Source organism: Ciona intestinalis, chromosome 3 (assembly GCF_000224145.3).
Source record: "Ciona intestinalis chromosome 3, KH, whole genome shotgun sequence".
NCBI classification, from domain to species: Eukaryota; Metazoa; Chordata; class Ascidiacea; order Phlebobranchia; family Cionidae; genus Ciona; species Ciona intestinalis.
In genome coordinates, this window is record NC_020168.2 from 4,951,554 (window position 1) to 4,968,522 (window position 16,969).

The 16,969-nt window shown below is 36.8% G+C and overlaps 5 protein-coding genes and 1 long non-coding RNA gene across 6 annotated transcripts in view; 4 read left to right on the forward strand and 2 right to left on the reverse strand.

Annotated features, from left to right (window-relative positions):
* LOC100184224 (peroxisome assembly factor 2-like) overlaps positions 1-877 on the forward strand; it is a 7,244-nt gene extending 6,367 nt beyond the window's left edge. Inside the window, exons 17-19 of the mRNA XM_018817889.2 lie at positions 55-217; positions 342-438; positions 505-877. Of these exons, the coding sequence (XP_018673434.1) occupies positions 55-217; positions 342-438; positions 505-756 (512 nt within the window). The 3' untranslated portion in view covers positions 757-877. The remainder of the gene's footprint in view (positions 1-54; positions 218-341; positions 439-504) is intronic.
* A 326-nt stretch (positions 878-1,203) lies between these two features.
* On the forward strand, positions 1,204-2,170 carry LOC100177919 (mediator of RNA polymerase II transcription subunit 19-like). The gene has a single exon (XM_026833915.1). It carries the CDS (start codon positions 1,355-1,357, stop codon positions 1,970-1,972), a length of 618 nt encoding a protein of 205 aa, XP_026689716.1. The 5' UTR covers positions 1,204-1,354; the 3' UTR covers positions 1,973-2,170.
* Positions 2,171-2,179: 9 nt separating this feature from the next.
* On the forward strand, positions 2,180-4,383 carry LOC100186602 (proteasome subunit beta type-5). The gene is made up of 5 exons (XM_002132071.5): positions 2,180-2,323; positions 2,561-2,705; positions 3,205-3,416; positions 3,670-3,904; positions 4,060-4,383. The coding sequence occupies exons 1-5, from the start codon at positions 2,192-2,194 to the stop codon at positions 4,146-4,148; spliced, it is 813 nt and encodes a 270-aa protein (XP_002132107.3). The 5' UTR covers positions 2,180-2,191; the 3' UTR covers positions 4,149-4,383.
* On the reverse strand, positions 4,314-11,105 carry LOC100176382. The gene is made up of 15 exons (XM_002126986.5): positions 10,495-11,105; positions 9,487-10,433; positions 8,717-8,961; positions 8,126-8,420; positions 7,835-7,938; positions 7,347-7,585; positions 7,166-7,291; positions 6,939-7,081; positions 6,510-6,675; positions 6,357-6,445; positions 6,178-6,301; positions 5,668-5,921; positions 5,246-5,410; positions 4,792-5,011; positions 4,314-4,660 (listed from the first exon to the last, which is right to left on the reverse strand). Exons 1-15 carry the CDS (start codon positions 10,723-10,725, stop codon positions 4,544-4,546), a joined length of 3,465 nt encoding a protein of 1,154 aa, XP_002127022.3. The 5' UTR covers positions 10,726-11,105; the 3' UTR covers positions 4,314-4,543.
* Positions 11,106-13,364: 2,259 nt separating this feature from the next.
* Positions 13,365-14,446, forward strand: LOC113474136. Its single transcript, XR_003395798.1, has 3 exons — positions 13,365-13,724; positions 13,952-14,051; positions 14,211-14,446. It is a non-coding gene; the product is annotated as an uncharacterized LOC113474136 (long non-coding RNA).
* LOC100178700 (jmjC domain-containing protein 5-like) lies at positions 13,874-16,662 on the reverse strand. The gene is made up of 7 exons (XM_002126963.4): positions 16,154-16,662; positions 15,734-15,891; positions 15,285-15,454; positions 14,846-15,015; positions 14,454-14,624; positions 14,175-14,295; positions 13,874-14,104 (listed from the first exon to the last, which is right to left on the reverse strand). The coding sequence occupies exons 1-7, from the start codon at positions 16,420-16,422 to the stop codon at positions 13,946-13,948; spliced, it is 1,218 nt and encodes a 405-aa protein (XP_002126999.2). The 5' UTR covers positions 16,423-16,662; the 3' UTR covers positions 13,874-13,945.
* Positions 16,663-16,969: the final 307 nt, after the last annotated feature.

Genomic DNA, 16,969 nt, shown 5'->3' on the forward strand with positions numbered 1-16,969 from the left:
TGATAATTTGGACAACCCATTAGTGACCACTGGGTTCGAGCAATTGTCGTTAAGTGTCTTGCCCAAGAACATATCTCCCTTTCTTTAGAGTTGTTTCACAACTACTGGCTGAGTTGGATGGAGTTAATGGTTCTGAAGATCTAGGAAAACAAGTGTTTATCATTGCTGCATCTAATCGACCAGATCTTATAGATCCAGCTCTTCTTAGACCAGGAAGGTGATTATATGTATAATATTGATACAACTGCATTTGGTTATCTCAATATCGGTTTATATGTTGTTATTTCTACTTTTGAAACAGGACATTAGAGTAATTAAAATTTCTGATATTTTTATTTCAGATTGGACAAACTTATTTACGTTGGCATCAGTGAAAATAAAGAGGACCAACTAAAGGTTTTGATTGCACAAACAAGGAAATTAAATCTTGCTCCAACAGTAAGGATAGAATTGTTAGCTTTGCATTTGTAAACATGTAAGTTTCAAATGCTGTATTTTCCGTAGGTGAGCTTGGAAGAAGTTGTACGTAGATGTCCACCAAACATGACTGGTGCGGATTTTTATGCTCTTACTACTGTGGCGGCTACAAATGCTGTAAGACGCCGCATTCAAGAATCAAAATCTAATTTTGTGGATGATATGGTTTGCGCTGTGGAGCAATGTGATTTGCTGGATGCAGCAACAAAAGTTATTCCATCAGTTAATGAGGAACAGTTGGCCAATTACAGAAGAGTAAAATCTGTTATGGCTAGATAGTAATCAGTGTTTTAAGAATGTTTTAATTTAATTCTGCTGTTGCAAATAATTTTAACTAATCATTTTTGTTTGTAATATGATTTATTTCGTGGTCGTTATAAATAAAATCAAAAATGACGATATTTGTCTTCGGCAACACTGGATACTATATGCATTTTGACAGAATGACGGGTGTGTTATGCGCGTTGTTGAATTTCCAAATGCGTAATGACAAATCAGATTTGAAGAAGTAAGGACCCGTATGAATACGTTCTTGGCTGGCGTTTAACATTTATGCAACACTGAACAAACGTTTTGACAATTATTTATTTTTGTGTGATATGTGTTATACAAGCTAGAGGTAAGTGTATGGTGACAGTTTACGACTAAATAGAAGACGTAAAAGTATGCTACATTACATTGTTGTATGATGGCATTAAAAAAATCGTTACATCTACTCTATAGATAGTGTCATATGTTTTAACTTGATGTATTTTTAAACTGTAGAAATTTTAACAGTTTACTTACATAAATTTGTTAATTCAATGAATAAACATGCTTTGAGCAGTAGCGTTCATTTTCTCAGTGCTTCCCACTAAAACGAAGCTACGAATGAACCATGATGGAGTTTCCCAATTCAAACTTTCATTTTGATCAAACTCAAACTCTGTTGGATTCCAACACGGCAAATTTTGGGACCAACCACGACATAGTAAAGTCGACACACAGTTCAAGTCTTTACCTCCTTAAACCTCTTCCACCACCAGCTCAGGTTACAGGAAGCACTAATCTCCTCGCACACTTTGGACTGGAGTCAACATACAACAAGTTTTGTGGCAAAAAACTCAAAGAAACTCTCAGTTCATTTCTACCTCATCTTCCAGGAGTTACCGATGGTCCGGCAGCAAGCAATGGGAGCAGCCTGCGATCAGTTATCGATAAACCTCCGATTGTTGGAAGCAAAGAAATCCAACCTCTTTCTTCCGGAGTACTGATGTCGGCGTTCCGCCTGCATCCTGGACCTCTACCGGAACAATACCGTCCTCTTCATCAGCAAAATGAAAGCCGGCGAAAACCAAAACACAAAAAGAACCGACCTGACCCAGTTTCTCTCGACCAAAGGGGACCAGAGCTTGAAAGTAAGAAACATAAAAAGAGAAAACACGAGGATGGGGATAAGAAGAAAAGGAAAAAGGAGAAGAAGAGAAAACGGGAAAGAGAAAAAGAACGGATGTAGTCTTATGTAGATGTCAAAACTTTATAGAAAATTTGTTTCACTGTTTATTTCTTTCTTTCATTTTGTACAACTTTTCCTATTTAATTTTTGACTTCTAATCAATAATTTAGAGTATAAACCATGTTATATTTGGTAGTTTGGTAATTTAGTTAAATTTCTTTCATTAAAACATTTAATGAAAAACTTTTTATTCTTAACTTTAGAGTTCTTACTCAATATATGAACATGGCGTTAGCAGATATCTGTAAACTTAACTTTAGTTCCAAGTCATCTCTCACGACATTACCATCCAATGAAGAAGTGTTCAATGCTGAAGCTCAAGATTGCTTTTCTATCCCAACTGCTCCCCAGGTAAATAAAATTCACAAAAATAGTATATTTTTAACCAATATGACTGTGGTATATGTTATCAACATGTACACTATTAGCCATTCCATTGGACACAGCTAATTTTTTTGTGCAAAAATTTAGACATACAATAGGTCAATATTACACCTTTTATTTTCCAATATGTATAGTCTGTATTTATCGTTAATGTATCATACTGTTTTCTAACTAACGAGTAACGATTATATTTGACTTCAACAGGCAGCATCTTATCTGTCACATTTAAGCAAACCAGATTCTGATGTTCATATTAAATTCAACCATGGAACGACCACTCTTGCTTTTAAGTTTCAACATGGAGTTGTAGTTGCTACGGATTCAAGAGCTACTGCTGGAGATTATATTGGTATGTGACATGTGTGTTTTAGAATGTCTATAAAGGTTATAGCTTTAAATAAATGAATTTTAATTGTTTAATCGTTAATGGTGGGCCAGTTGAGAGTTTGACAATATGAAGTTTTGTGTTTGTTGGTAATTTACAGATTTATGTTCTGTATAGAAATAATGACTGAGAGTTTAAAGTCAGTAAGTAGCCACTGGGATGGAGCAATTATCTTTGAACCTGTTATCTTTTGAAAACAATTGAAAAATGCTCTTACTGCTGTTCTGTGCTATGCCACCAATGACAGTATAAACTTGAATATCAGCAGAAGCCTTTAGCTTATGTTACGATTAGATTTACCAAAATGGCAGGAATAGTAGAATTAGTAAACAGTGTATGTAGCAAAGTTGAAAGATCCCTTAGCAGGTGCGTATGTCTTAAATCTAAAGTATTTTAGTCAAAAATATTCTGTTATTCGTGCCAACTTTTAAAATTTGTCACAAATGTTGTATGTTGTACCCAGCATCTCAAACTGTGAAGAAAGTGATTGAAATTAACCCGTATCTCCTCGGAACCATGGCTGGTGGTGCTGCTGATTGCTCATTCTGGGAGCGAGTACTTGCAAAGCAATGTAGGGTGTATGAACTCCGGAATAAGGAAAGAATATCAGTTGCTGCTGCGTCCAAAGTCTTGGCTAACATGGTGTATAATTACAAAGGAATGGGATTGTCAATGGTAACTAGTATTTTATTGGGTTATAATTTATGTGGCTGAGTTCCTGCACCAGTCCTGATTTAGGCCAGAATCGGCCCATAACAGTATGGACCTCGCCAGATTTTAAAACATCCCGCTTTCTTTGCGACTTTAGTGGTACTAGATGGGAGGTCTTTCCATTTCGATTGTGTTATGTTATTTATTAGAATTAAATAATTAAATTGTGACTTCATTTTTTTTTATGGTGGTACAGTTTGATGTTTATTAAATACAGGGTACCATGATCTGTGGTTGGGACAAACGGGGGCCAGGGTTATATTATGTTGATAGTGATGGTCAGCGGTTGAATGGTTCAATGTTCGCTGTTGGATCTGGTGCAACATACGCTTATGGTGTCATGGATGCTGGTTATTCTAATGATATGTGTGTGGAAGATGCACTGGCACTTGGAAAGCGGGCAATTTATCACGCAACGCATAGAGATGCTTACAGTGGTGGATTCGTCAACCGTAAGCAACTTCTTATTTTTCCTTTATAACTAAGAAACTTTTTCATTGTATTTTCTCATTCCATTTGGAAGTAAACAATGAACATTCAAAGAATTATAAAAAGATGGAAACCTGTTCCATCTTACCCCCATCCTACTAAAATTACCTTTCTACAGTTTACCATATGAAGGAATCAGGTTGGGAACATATCTCATGGACAGACGTGAAGGATCTACACTACGCATATAAGAATGAAAAGAAATAAACTCAAAACTAAGATTATACATAAGAAGTTCATTTAGATAGATTGTGAATCCGTACACGTCCCTGATCTATCTTCGTATGTGTTTCATTAAAAGTCCGTTTGCTTTCGGCGCTATGAGTTTAAGTTTACGGATGTATCGTAATATAGACACAGAATACAACGTGGTTATTTGAATGCGGTTGTTTATATTTCAATTTGTACAATGCAACAAAACAAGTAATACAATTTTCAAAGCTGTAAATTAGTTCAAAATAAAGCTCTATACGCGTGCGGATATATTATATAACGGGTTCTACTCCCGCTTTTATGTTGAAAAGGTTATTTTTGCACCGGTTATTCTTTCTTATGCGAAACGTCGTAATATGCACCACAGTGAAGATACCATTGCTTATATGCTATGCGGTTGAAGACTGGTGAGTCGTTGCAGTCACAGCTGCTACTTTCTCGTTGCTCGTCGAACCGAGTTTGCTGGTCTGGCTGTAGAGTCTACCTCGCTTTTTGTCGGGTCCGGTCTAAAATGTAAGAAACCATATTTAGTACATTTAGGTTGTCAAATGACCAATTGTACACCGTGTTTTTGTGCGACCATACAAAAAAAAACAGAAATTGTAAAGGCACTGATTGTACAAAGATATATACTTACCGTGCATCTAAATTCCGACCACAAATTAGCCGCGCAGAACATCAGAAATATCACAAAACCTTGGACGGAATTTACGGCCGAAAATAAAATTTCGAACGCCCACACTACGTCGCTGGTGGTCCCGAAACTGCTTTGTAAAGCTACTTTTACGAACCCAATGCACCACGTTACTCCTAGTAACGTTGTTACGCATACAGCTTGACGAAGACGGTGCTTCACCCTAAACGACATGAACGAAAGTTATTTCCGTGCTTTAAAACTTTTATTTGTCCCTTCGATTACAGTGGCGAAGATATGGAAAATATTTAAAATGGACAGACATCATATAGAGCCATAACAACAGTTGTTAAAACATGCTAACAGTTATAAACGTATTTATATGTATTTGGAAGAAAGAAGCGTGGTCGCTACACCTATAAGCAGACAAACAACAAACCAGTTATGTTTATCTTACATGTTTTTCTTTTTGGTTCCACCCATACCATCCGAGGCCGCAGTTTGTCGGAGTCCTTTGATTACAAAGACGAAGCAAACCAAATTCAAGGAGCAAGCCACGGCGATTGGAATGATAACAAAATATAAACTGTTGGGATACGTCACCACGCATGCGTCACCATACCTGTCAGAATTTAACAACTTATAGGAGGGTGGGGGAAGAAGAAGGGACACTTTTTCATAATATTTTCTTGTCCCATTTGATAGTAAACTAAGAATATTTAAAGAATTGTAAAACCGAATCCTCGCGACTCGCATGGACCATGGTTGGTTGTTTAAAACTCGGTTAAAGTATTTGAATATTTTGTACTAAAGGTCTTCCATCCTATCCCACAGTACTATATATCGAATTTAAAGTCGTTGTTCTATTATAGCGTTTACCTGTACGCGTCCAGTACAATATACCCAGGATGTTCAGCCACATCAGCAGAGCTTCCGGATAATATTAAACTACCACACACAAGCAGGCTGGCAGCACCGTAGCAGCATATCGTTGCTTTTGTAAGAAATCGTCTTAAATTCACGTTGTATACTTGCACCAGTAGCAGGTACATTGAAACTCCCTCAGTGAGACACCAGCCCCAAGAAGACAAAAGGAAATAGTGCATCAAGAATCCAACGAGAAAGCAAGAGCCCTATAAAACGAAAAAAATATGATTGTATAGTAGAGTGGGGGAAATAGGACACGTTTTCATTCAATTTTCTTGTCACATTTGGTAGTAAACAAAGAACATTCAAAGAATTATAAAACTGTATCCTCACGACTCCCATAGGCCGTTGTTAATTGTTTAAAAACACGATCAGGACATTTGGATATTATGTGTTAAAAGTGTTCCATCTTACCCCACAGTACTACACATGCAGTTCTCTATTTTCACAACATAGACTTACCATGTGCTGTACTACAAAGCTCTTATCGTATATTAACATCATAATGTAAACGATGAGTAGACAGAAGCACAAATGCAACAAGATTATTTGAGGAACACCTCTTCGAAATTCTCGACGACTCAACCTTCGCAAATACCATTGTTAATTAATAGGCTGGTTGCTTATTAAAACATAATTACCTGAATATGATTGTGATGGAAAGGCCAATAATCGAAGCTATTATTCCTGCATATGAAATCAACTCTGTTATTTCATTGTCTTCTACCGTCTGGAATTTAAATCAAAATTTAGATGTTTTGTTTCGTTTCGAAAGTCACTATATCAAAACATACCGGGTTTTCTCTCGTGTCATGATTCAACAGCACGGCAAAGTTCGTGAGATGATTGCAGTGACAAGTTATTGTTGAGTAACCACGTTCGTCGACACTGGAACTGATATTTGCCACTTCACAACCCTCGCTTCTCCAACTTAAAGTTGTAAAGTTCCAAAAACTACATCTGTAATTAATATTTCGCATTGATGAATTGACTTTATTTCTTATACAGTGTTGCGGGGTAAGATAAATGCCGTTAGCACATCCCACACTTTCAAATCGTTGTTTTAGCAATTAGCAACGTTCTTATACAGTTGCGAGGATACTATTAAAGAATGCTTTTATTATTCTTCGTTTACCACCTGTAATGGGACGATAAAAGAGAATGACAACATGGATCATCTTACACTAACTTAGTATACGTTGTTGTTATTGTTTTGCACTTACTTTATAAGGTTCAAAGATGAGTTATCTGGTAGTTTGACGTTCGCAGTGATGACTATAGGGCTGCTTAGTCCCTGTGTATTAACCTGTGGCAACTCCGCCGATATTACGGATGACATTACAGTCGCGTTAGAAGGGAATAAGAACTGGAACACAAAGTAAGAAGTGAGGCTCGGGAAAAATCATGATAACAGAGTTAATGGAGTTATTACATGTAATTTACTGTTCACCTTGTCTTTATATACGACGAAACTGACTCTCTGTATGTGGGTGCGTATTCGTTCGTAAACTGCAAGCGGAAGCGCAATATTCATTTCGGAATAATCGGCCAGCTTTGGAAACGAAACATCAGGATTCTAAAAATAAAAACTGGTTATTTCGTTCCCTTATATTGGGAATGTTATCACGTACTTTACAATATTCAGTTGTCACACCGGTTCTTGTCGTTCGCTGATCAATCGGAGAAGCTCCATGGTCTGAAAGAAAGTTTCCAGTTCCAGAATTATCGATGTGAAAACCTAGTTCAGTTGGAGGTAAACGAGTTCTTCGACGACTAATCTCCATCAAACCAACAACAACATCTTTGTTTACGTTGCCCGTTAACCGTCCGCCAATATTCATACGCACTCTCTCGGAAATAGATTCAACAGCTGCAGAAAAAATTAAATACCTATTTTTTAACAAAAGGTTGAGGAACAAGATGGGTAACCTTCTCATTCTATATTTCTCGACCAATTTGGTAAAAAACAAAGAACTTTCAAATAGTTACAAAATTTTATTCTCACGACTCCATATACCGTTGTTCATTGTTTAAAACACGTTCAGGATATTTAGATATTATGGGCCAAGGGTGTCCCGTCTTTACCACCCTATAGTATGTATCGAAGTTATGGCATTACCTTGGACGAGTTGAATTCTTGCGTTTTTTAACTCCGACAGCCCTTGCTTCCTGACATAGGCACGTGCGTAGATGTATAATTGCTCTATTTCACCAAGCAGTTTACTGAAAAAAAAAAAGACAAGCAATACGATTATTATCTTCACCGGTCCGGATAACGATAACGTCCCTTTGGAGGTTATAACACCGGTTTACTATATCTAATACATTTCGTACAAGTTTACGAGTATTGTGGTGAATTTAAAGACCCCAGTAATAAAGTTGTTAAGGTACATACTAAATTCCAACTTACTCGAAAATATTAACGTTCTGAGCTGCACTGCTTTCTGATGCGAGGTCCAGATACGCTCGTAGCAAACACTTGTTCATAGAGGTAGTTATCCTCGGTTTGCATTTTCCATGCCCTATTACTGTGCAAACACCCGGCAGAGGAAGAGTAAGAGTTTCATTATCATCGAATACTTGAGATAAAGTATTGAGTTGTGCAACGGAAGATGCACTGTACATCTCTCTGTCGCTCACTTCGTTGCAGGATGCCTGCTCGAAAAGCTCGACGAGGTTTTTATCGCACTTTAAAGGGTTATCACCTATAATAAATAACGAATACTATGTTGAAAGCATATATGACTTTACTTCTATAATATATAATGGTTTTGGTGGAATTAGACATTTCTTTACATCATGATTCTAAATTTCATGTTTTGTATAAAGCAGTGAAGGACACATAAGCCGAACTCTTGTATTTAATTGAAGAAAAACGTCCATGGTCCAATATTATAGTAGGGTGGGGAAGACCGTTCTTTGTTTGCAACCAAATGGGACGAGATAATAGAATGAAAAGATGTTATATCTTTTCCCACCCTATATCATAAGATGAGCTTACCCAGACGTATTTTTCCTCTGTTGTTTCCCAATAAAGAAAACAGCCACATTGGCGAAAAGGTTTCAAGTAAATTGCTCTCCAAGTTTAAAGTTTCCAGCCCTGCTAGTTTAAACGAATCGAAACTGGAAATGCGGTTGTCGCTCAGATCAAGCCTGGATAACCTGGAAAGTCCTTCGAACATTCCACCGTTTGCCTCCGTGAGGAAATTATTACTGAAATCAAGTGAAGAGATTCTTTGTTCGCCTCTGAAACCGCAAAATGCGAAATAGATTTCTTTTAATATACTTTCTCTTGTTTGTTATATAGTAGGGTGGGGAAATATGGGACACACCCCTCGTCCCATTTGGTAGTAAACAAAGAGGATTAAAGAAATTATAAAACCGTTTCCTCACTCCTTCCATAGGCTGTGGTAAATTGTTTAAAACACGATCAAGATCTTTGAATATAGGCCTATTATGTGCTATAGGTATACCATCTCACCCCTACTGTATTAACTGTAGTATATTTTTAGAACTATATAACCGTATCTACACGACTCTAAATGAGCGTTGTTAAAAACACGTTTAGGAAGTATGTGTATTCTTTACCAACGGTAGGCCTACCCATCTTATACCCAAACGTACAACCATCTTGAAGCAACTATTTTTCCCATTTACTTTTCTAGCTCCCATTTACTATGTTAAAGTTAAAAACGTTACTTATTATCCGGATAAAACGTTACTTATTATTAAGTTTTCTACCATATACAGTCACATAGACAAATAATTTACCTAATATCCGACAACGATAAGTTGTGTATCCGATTCCCGGCGAATGAGACTTCAAGTTTTCTGCATTTCTCTGCACTTGCATTCAACCTGGCCTCGATTACTGTGATGGAGTTATACGAGACGTTTAACCGTTTTAACTTGCACAAAGTAGTAAATTGGTCGAACGAAAAATTGCCTATCTTATTGCTACGTATGTCGAGCTCAGTAACCGCCTTCGCAGCGGAAAGTTTTAAACTTGAAGTTGAGTTTATTGCGTTGTTAGATAGCATAAGTTTCTTCAGTTTCTTTAACGGCCATGAATCGACTTTACACAAGACTTCTTGTGTGCAATTTTCCGTTATTCTGGTTTGATTACAAGTGAGAATTTTGCTGAAATCTACATCAATGATATTGTTGTAATCTAACTGTAACTTATTCAGAGAGTAGAGTCCTGCGAATGTAAACGAATCAACCTTTTGTATTTGGTTACCAGTTAAATCCAAAGTCCGTAACCGACTGAGTGCGGAAAATGTTTCAGAATGAACCAGATTTATCCGGTTTCGACTCAAAATCAGTTCTTTCAGTTCGGGCATGCCGACAAAAGTACATTTGCTGATTTCTGATATTTGATTACCATCCAAGGACAGTCGCTGGAGATTGGTTAAGTTTGACTGAAAAGTGTCTTCCCGCAAACGCGTAATGTTATTCTGGTCCATTTCGAGGGTTTCCAAACTACCGTGAAACATATTAAAGAATCCCGGTTGGACAGCCTGAACACCAATGCCCTTTAAGGCGATAATTTGAAGTGACGAATTCAATGCTGGAAACTCTACGGAGGATCTTAGAATGAGTGGATGAGTGATCCCTACATTCCCAGTAATTCTTAGCATTCTCAGTTCGGAGCCTTGACCGCCATTTTGAATTCCGAGTGTTGCGACATGCGTCACGCAAGCTAACACGTCATTCACCTAAACAAATATTTTAAATATTTAAATTTCCGCGCCCAGCATCGACGTATGAAATACTTACCAAAACATTAGCCAAGTCCAGATTTACTGCTTGTGCGATTGTAATTTCCGTCAGGTTTCGACGGGTACTTGAACAGGTGCACCTCCAACTTTCTGGATGGGTATAAATCTTTGAACATGACAGTTCGGACTGTTCGCCTTGACAGCAAGGTGAACCTGTTCTTCTTTCTACGATTCCAGCAGCGAAAGCCTCGGTAAGACACAATAACACCACCAGCAGAACAATTTTCATTGCGCTTCTTAGTACTTGGAATATCTAACAATTTAGTTCACAAAACACACAGGGATTATGGCCATCGTTTCTAAACAGTACTGTCGCCGCTATAAGCGTATCTAAACATAAAATGACTTCAACACAAAATTCTATAGGAGCCCTTACAAGTTTCATAAATTAAGACACTTTCTACACGCCCGTTATATTAATAGCCATGTTAACGAATTTCTATACTAATTTAACCAGTAAAGACGCCACGAGTCTATGAGAGTGATGTAAAATTATCCGTACTACATCACACATAGTCACGAAATTATAGTTATACAAAGAATATACAAAGCAAGTGAAACATCACGAAAAAAAAAACGTGACTGAATTCTAACAGAAATTAAAATACGAAACTCTAGAAATATTTAAACTATACGATAATAAATAAAGAAAATGATACTCACTGAAGATTTATATCCCTATTTATATAAATATATTGACCTTAAACAAATGCTAAAATTGCTATAAACTTTTATCTAATTAAATTTTTAATTAAATTTGAATTTTAGATCCCACAACCCAAACATGCAGAGTATATCAACATTCTCGTGATTTTGGTCATCCATTACTAACGTATCAACTTACAATAACCTCGCTTTTTAACACGGATGCGGTTAAATATACCACCTATTCAATGTAGCTAAATATACGCCATCAGTTAAGCCATTCAAGCTCTTTAGTTGTAAACACCAACACCATTGTATTACATAAACAACGTGCAAGGTAGGCCCATCATTTCCCCCTTAACTTCATCTCGCTATTCTAATATGGGTGCGTGTTTTGCTGAATTCACGGTTTACTCCACCTTATATATATAAGGCCATGTACGCTATTCTGACTATGCTGGTTTATGAATAGACTATCCCGGGCATCAGCTTCTAAGCTGAGACTATTATGATGCTGAGAGCGTTTTCCCTTTGAATACCAGGCAACTAGCATTGTTTTCGGTGAATGCACATAATACGTATACACGCAACTTGTTGTTGACAGGTGATAGACACTGATGTTTCGTATACCTAGAAGTTATAAGACACACAAACGTTTAATTGACATAATTCTCAAAACTTTTACAACGATTGATAGTGGCTTAGACATTGTCCCTACGCATCGACATATGCGCTCAACTTCTCAGTTATATAGGAAAAATAAACCTGACAAATTTCAAAGCTCACTTTGGTACCTTCTTTTTTGAAAACTTTTTGCCGCCCAGAGTATACTATACTATTTATACATATATATATTACAAGGGTAAAATGCCACACTGTTAGCACCCAATTCTCTATTTTTGTATCGTGTTTTATACAATTAACAACGCTCTTTTAAAGTCGCAGGCTTCGGTTATATAATATATAAATGCAAATATTCTTTGTTCACTATATACCCAACACGACGAGAAAAGAGAATGAAAACATGTTCCATCTTATCCCACCTTACTGTAACTGTTCGTACATTTTCACTCACCGGCTTCTAATAACCGGTTTACATCTTGTTTATTATTTAATTCCGCACATGTGCATGAAAGGCGAGTGACGCATCTCGTGACGTCAGCCCCGGAAAACGAGAACAACCCGTGATGCGATGCAACAGCACATTAGCTTGCTACAGGAAATTACAAATGCCACTTCCCTCGGTAAAACTGCATACTATATAAAACGATTGCCTGTATTCGAATCTGTTTTTCTTCCAGACTTTATACGGCGAGACATATATTGGGTTCGACCCGATGAAAATAAAACCACCTAATAAACAGTCACTATGAGAGAATGTTTAGCAGCGAACGGATGGCGATTATTTTCTGACTTAAAGATCAATCATCCCGATAAATGACAGTGACGTCATACTGCATTGTTGAAAGCAAAACACACAAAACGGTCAATTACTGCTGGTCACTTTCACAAGCGAATCTTGATCAATATTTACCGGATCGAGTTTTGCCTTTGTCCACGCCCAGCTAAAATGGGAACAACCCTTTGACAAAAGGTGCATTGATCGCCACTGAGATTTACATTAAATAAGTGACTTAGGTTCATATGCTTCCTTTATCCTAGTAAAAACAACTGCTATGATGGATTACACCTGGAATAATTTATCTGCTGCGCCGGATATTCGTGTAAATATACCTATAGACGCTAAATCTTCAGATTGGTCTACTTCTAATGGCTAATCAAATAAACAATTTCAAAACCATATCAGTTTAATTTCCGATTAGCTAAACAGACGCTACAACTGCAGCTCATAACGTTTCCACTTATTACATCACATACAATCGCGTTGCCTGTCAACAAACAACACGTTGAGTGTTTTCAGAACTAGTGGCTTAGTGTTCAATGTAACTAAAATGTATAAACATTGCATGTGTGTGAATAGTGTGCTGGTGTGTGTGAAAACCACTGTATTTAAAAGGGTATAGCACTTTGGGGTAAGATGGGACACATTTAGCACATAATACCCAAGCCTTTTATTAAACATTTAACAAGGGTGTATGGGAATTGTGAGAATATACATTTTTTATATTTCTTTGAATGTTCTTTGTTTACTACCAAATGAGACGATAAAATATTCAAAGAATTATAAATCTGTATTCTCACAACTCCCATAGATCGCTGTTAATTGTTTAAAAATTAATGGTCAGGATATTTAGATTTGATGTGCTTAAGGTGTCCCGTCTTCCCCCACCCTACTATAAATACTTCGACGCGTTTTATAATCAAATTTTCACCCTTACACTTTACAATAAAAATCTTTGCACGTATTTTACTGCTTTGTCATCGCATCTGTCCAGTATCATCGACTGTCAGTTTAAATATATACGTGATCATGGATGGTGGGGACATGGCTTTTAAAGCAAAGTGCCAAATCCAATTTAAAAATCCAAGAGTCTAGAGTCTAGCTAGAGTTTAGTGTACCAGAAAGAACGCATATGTACGTTTAAAGGATACGCTTAAAACTTAGAGTAGCTACTTATAAAGGTTGGGTATATTTTTTTCATATTAAGGGAAAAAGTGACAATGATTTTAAATGACTTTAAAAACACTTAATTTATAAAATCAGAACTTTAAAACCCATAGTCTTGACTTGAGTTTTTCGTTTAAAAACCCAATTTACAATGAAACTTACATTTTCATTCTGTACCAAAATTTATTTCCTAATGTGTAAACTATGTTGAAAATTTGCGTCACACAATCAATATCTACAGTTCATCTTGAATTAAAGGTTCGTCCTTTTCTGGCATCGGCTTTTGGGAGAGGAAAAATCCATCTAGTACTTCGATAGGCGCAGTTTCAACTTCGTTTCTTGTGAGTTTTTTATCGGTATTCGAGTCCGCAGTGATGAAAAAGTTCTTAAGTTTCTGAATATGGAGAAATATGCAATTAGAAAAATAAATACCTGCTTTTATAGAAAATTTTAACGCTACTTACTCTATAAAGTGGAATTCTGTCTTTTGTTGATTTTAGATCCGGAAACTGCAACATTGTGATTCGGTAAAACTTCGTTTCTTCTATCTCACTGCTTCCATTGAAAGTAGCAGCAAAAACTAATCTGTCAAAAACGGTAACTGGTACAGGTTATATCAATAACAGTTCAAAGATTTGTCCATTAGGAAGATTTATCTGTGTATGGGAGCAGACATTCTCAGTGTAAAATGAAGATAAAGATATTCTACCAAAAAATGTCGATTACGACATTGATAAACTCACTCTTCCAATTTTACGCCGTTTTTCAACCTGTGTTGGATCAGAGATTCATATTGAGGAAGACCAGAGACCTTCTTTTCACATTCGTCACGATGCTCTAACTCTGGCATCGCCTTCCACCACAAGTTAATTGCAAGATTACGTGAATTCAACGAATGTACGTGATGGTACCAACTAAAAATAAATGTTTTATAAAATGCAGCGCAAGTCCCTAAGTAGTACTAAGAGAGTGAGATCGGATACTGTTAGCACCTTAATTCCTTATTTCCTGATTTTGTTTTAAACAAATAACACAGACATTCGCAGAGCCTATATAATTTTTTAATGTTTACTGCCTAAAAAGAAAAAAAAACGTGTCCCATCTTACCCCACCTCATACTCTATGTATTCCTTACCGTGCAGGTAAGAAGAGACAGTCTCCGGTTTCCATGTTCGCTTTGTACCAGGGTACTTTAGTAAGGGAAGGGTATTTATACATGTCGACTTGCTCAGTGTCTACAGAGCTGTAACCGAGGTGTGGAGAGTTAGGTGAAGGATGATCAATTGGAACCAAATCTTTGTGTTTCTATACAGAAATGTACAGAAACAAATTAAGAAATATTTACCTATATGTGGTTTATTTGTGTTTTAACATCCTTATAAACATAAGGGCTTTGTTTACAGAGAGATCTTTCACAAAGCTGTTCGCATGTTTAATGTTATGTGTCTTATTATTTGTTAATGAACAGTGTGTATTTTTAGCAGCATATATGACCCTTCTCATCCCGAAAGAGTATATATTAACTCCCAGTATGACATATTAGTTAAACTATTGTACTTTAAACATATATATACCTTGTCTACCAATACGAATTCCTTTTCGCCATCGTAAAGACAGTTTATGTTTTCGAAGGCGTCGTTGTGCAAGACTGGCCTTGTACCACCGGATGAAAACCAAAGCACAATTGACACGAGATTATCCAGAAATGCTTTGCACAATACGGGCCTAGGAACAAAGACGTCGCCTGTGTAATGAGTGCATGCATTGTTTAATAGAAAACTTAATGGCAAAACAGGTTTAGTATAGCTTTGTGGGGTAAAATGGGATACTGTTAGCACCCAAAATCCCACATCTGAATCGTGGTTTTAGGAATTGAAACGTTTTTTTTTGCGGGGCTACGATAATTACATAATGTGAATATTCTTTGTTTACCACCAAATAGACAAGAGGAAAAGATTGAAAACATATCCCATCTTACCCCACCCAACAATGCATAAAAACCGCAGCGCTAATCAAAACTTACCCGTTATCGGTTCTGGTGGTGTTATCGTATCCACTAAATATACGCTTTCAGTTTTATAAATATCAATAAACTTGGAAAGATTCATCATTGTGGGTTCTCGTTCCATGTATCCTTTCTTTATCGTCTCCACTTTGGCTTCCCAGCTTCCATATTTCTCTCTGTTTGTGAGTAGGGTATAGTTTATCATACTTGCGAATTTTCGATGTATATACAACATAATACAATGCACTTTTTCAAAGCTCTATTTGATCCCTTTTAATTGATATAAATGACAATTTCGGCTCACCTGCGATATGCACCAGACGTAAACCATTTTAAAATCGTGTTTTACAATACAGTTAATAAAAAGCTATAAGCAATAACAGGTGACGTGTAGAGTTACCAATCAATAAAGTTGAAATAACATAAAATACAACTTACTTTAGATACGTATCATTCTTCCAGTTATAGTAACTTGGAAACTTCTTTGCCGCACCTTTAAACAGCACTGGCTTTCCAGGTGAGACGTAGTTATCGAAAAGCTCAATCGGGTCTGGAAAATCGTTTCTTTCTTCTATTGACATGGGTGGCGTGTGCGAACCAATAGGTTGCATGTGACCTGGTGGGGCAAGTACGGCTTGCTGATGCATTCCAGTAGTCTTTTGCAAAAAGCAAACTGTATGGAGCACGACCAAACCAATTTCGAACATTATTTCACTATTGTTTGCTTGCGATATTCCCTGAACAATACAGCTTATAGTTTGTTGGTCCTTGCTCCCTTTTAATCAAAGTATTCAAAACATTCTCTTTCTTACTTGCTGTTAATTAATGCATTAATATCTGGCAAGCAAATAGCCTTGCATCTGCTATCGGATTAAATGGCCCAATTATATGCACAATGTTTTCGTCCGTGTTTTCAGGCTGTTAGTTATCTGCAACGGGGCTTACGACACCAGGAATTGTGACCATATGTATAACTCACTCGTTCGCTAAAGCAAAGTTTTAAGAAACAAACTATTGTTTCCGGGAGCGTGTTAAATGTATACCGCTGCGCTTTATTTATTATACGTTTATAACAAACTGTATAACATTAACCACTAGCCTACAGCCCAACACGACACAGAAAAAAGATCAACTAACGCAGTACAGAATTGGCATTTTTATTTAGGATCCACACAACAGATATATTTTGTCGAAGATTGAGTCATTATCAACGTACTGCAATTTATGTAGCACTGTGGAGTAAGAGACGTGGGA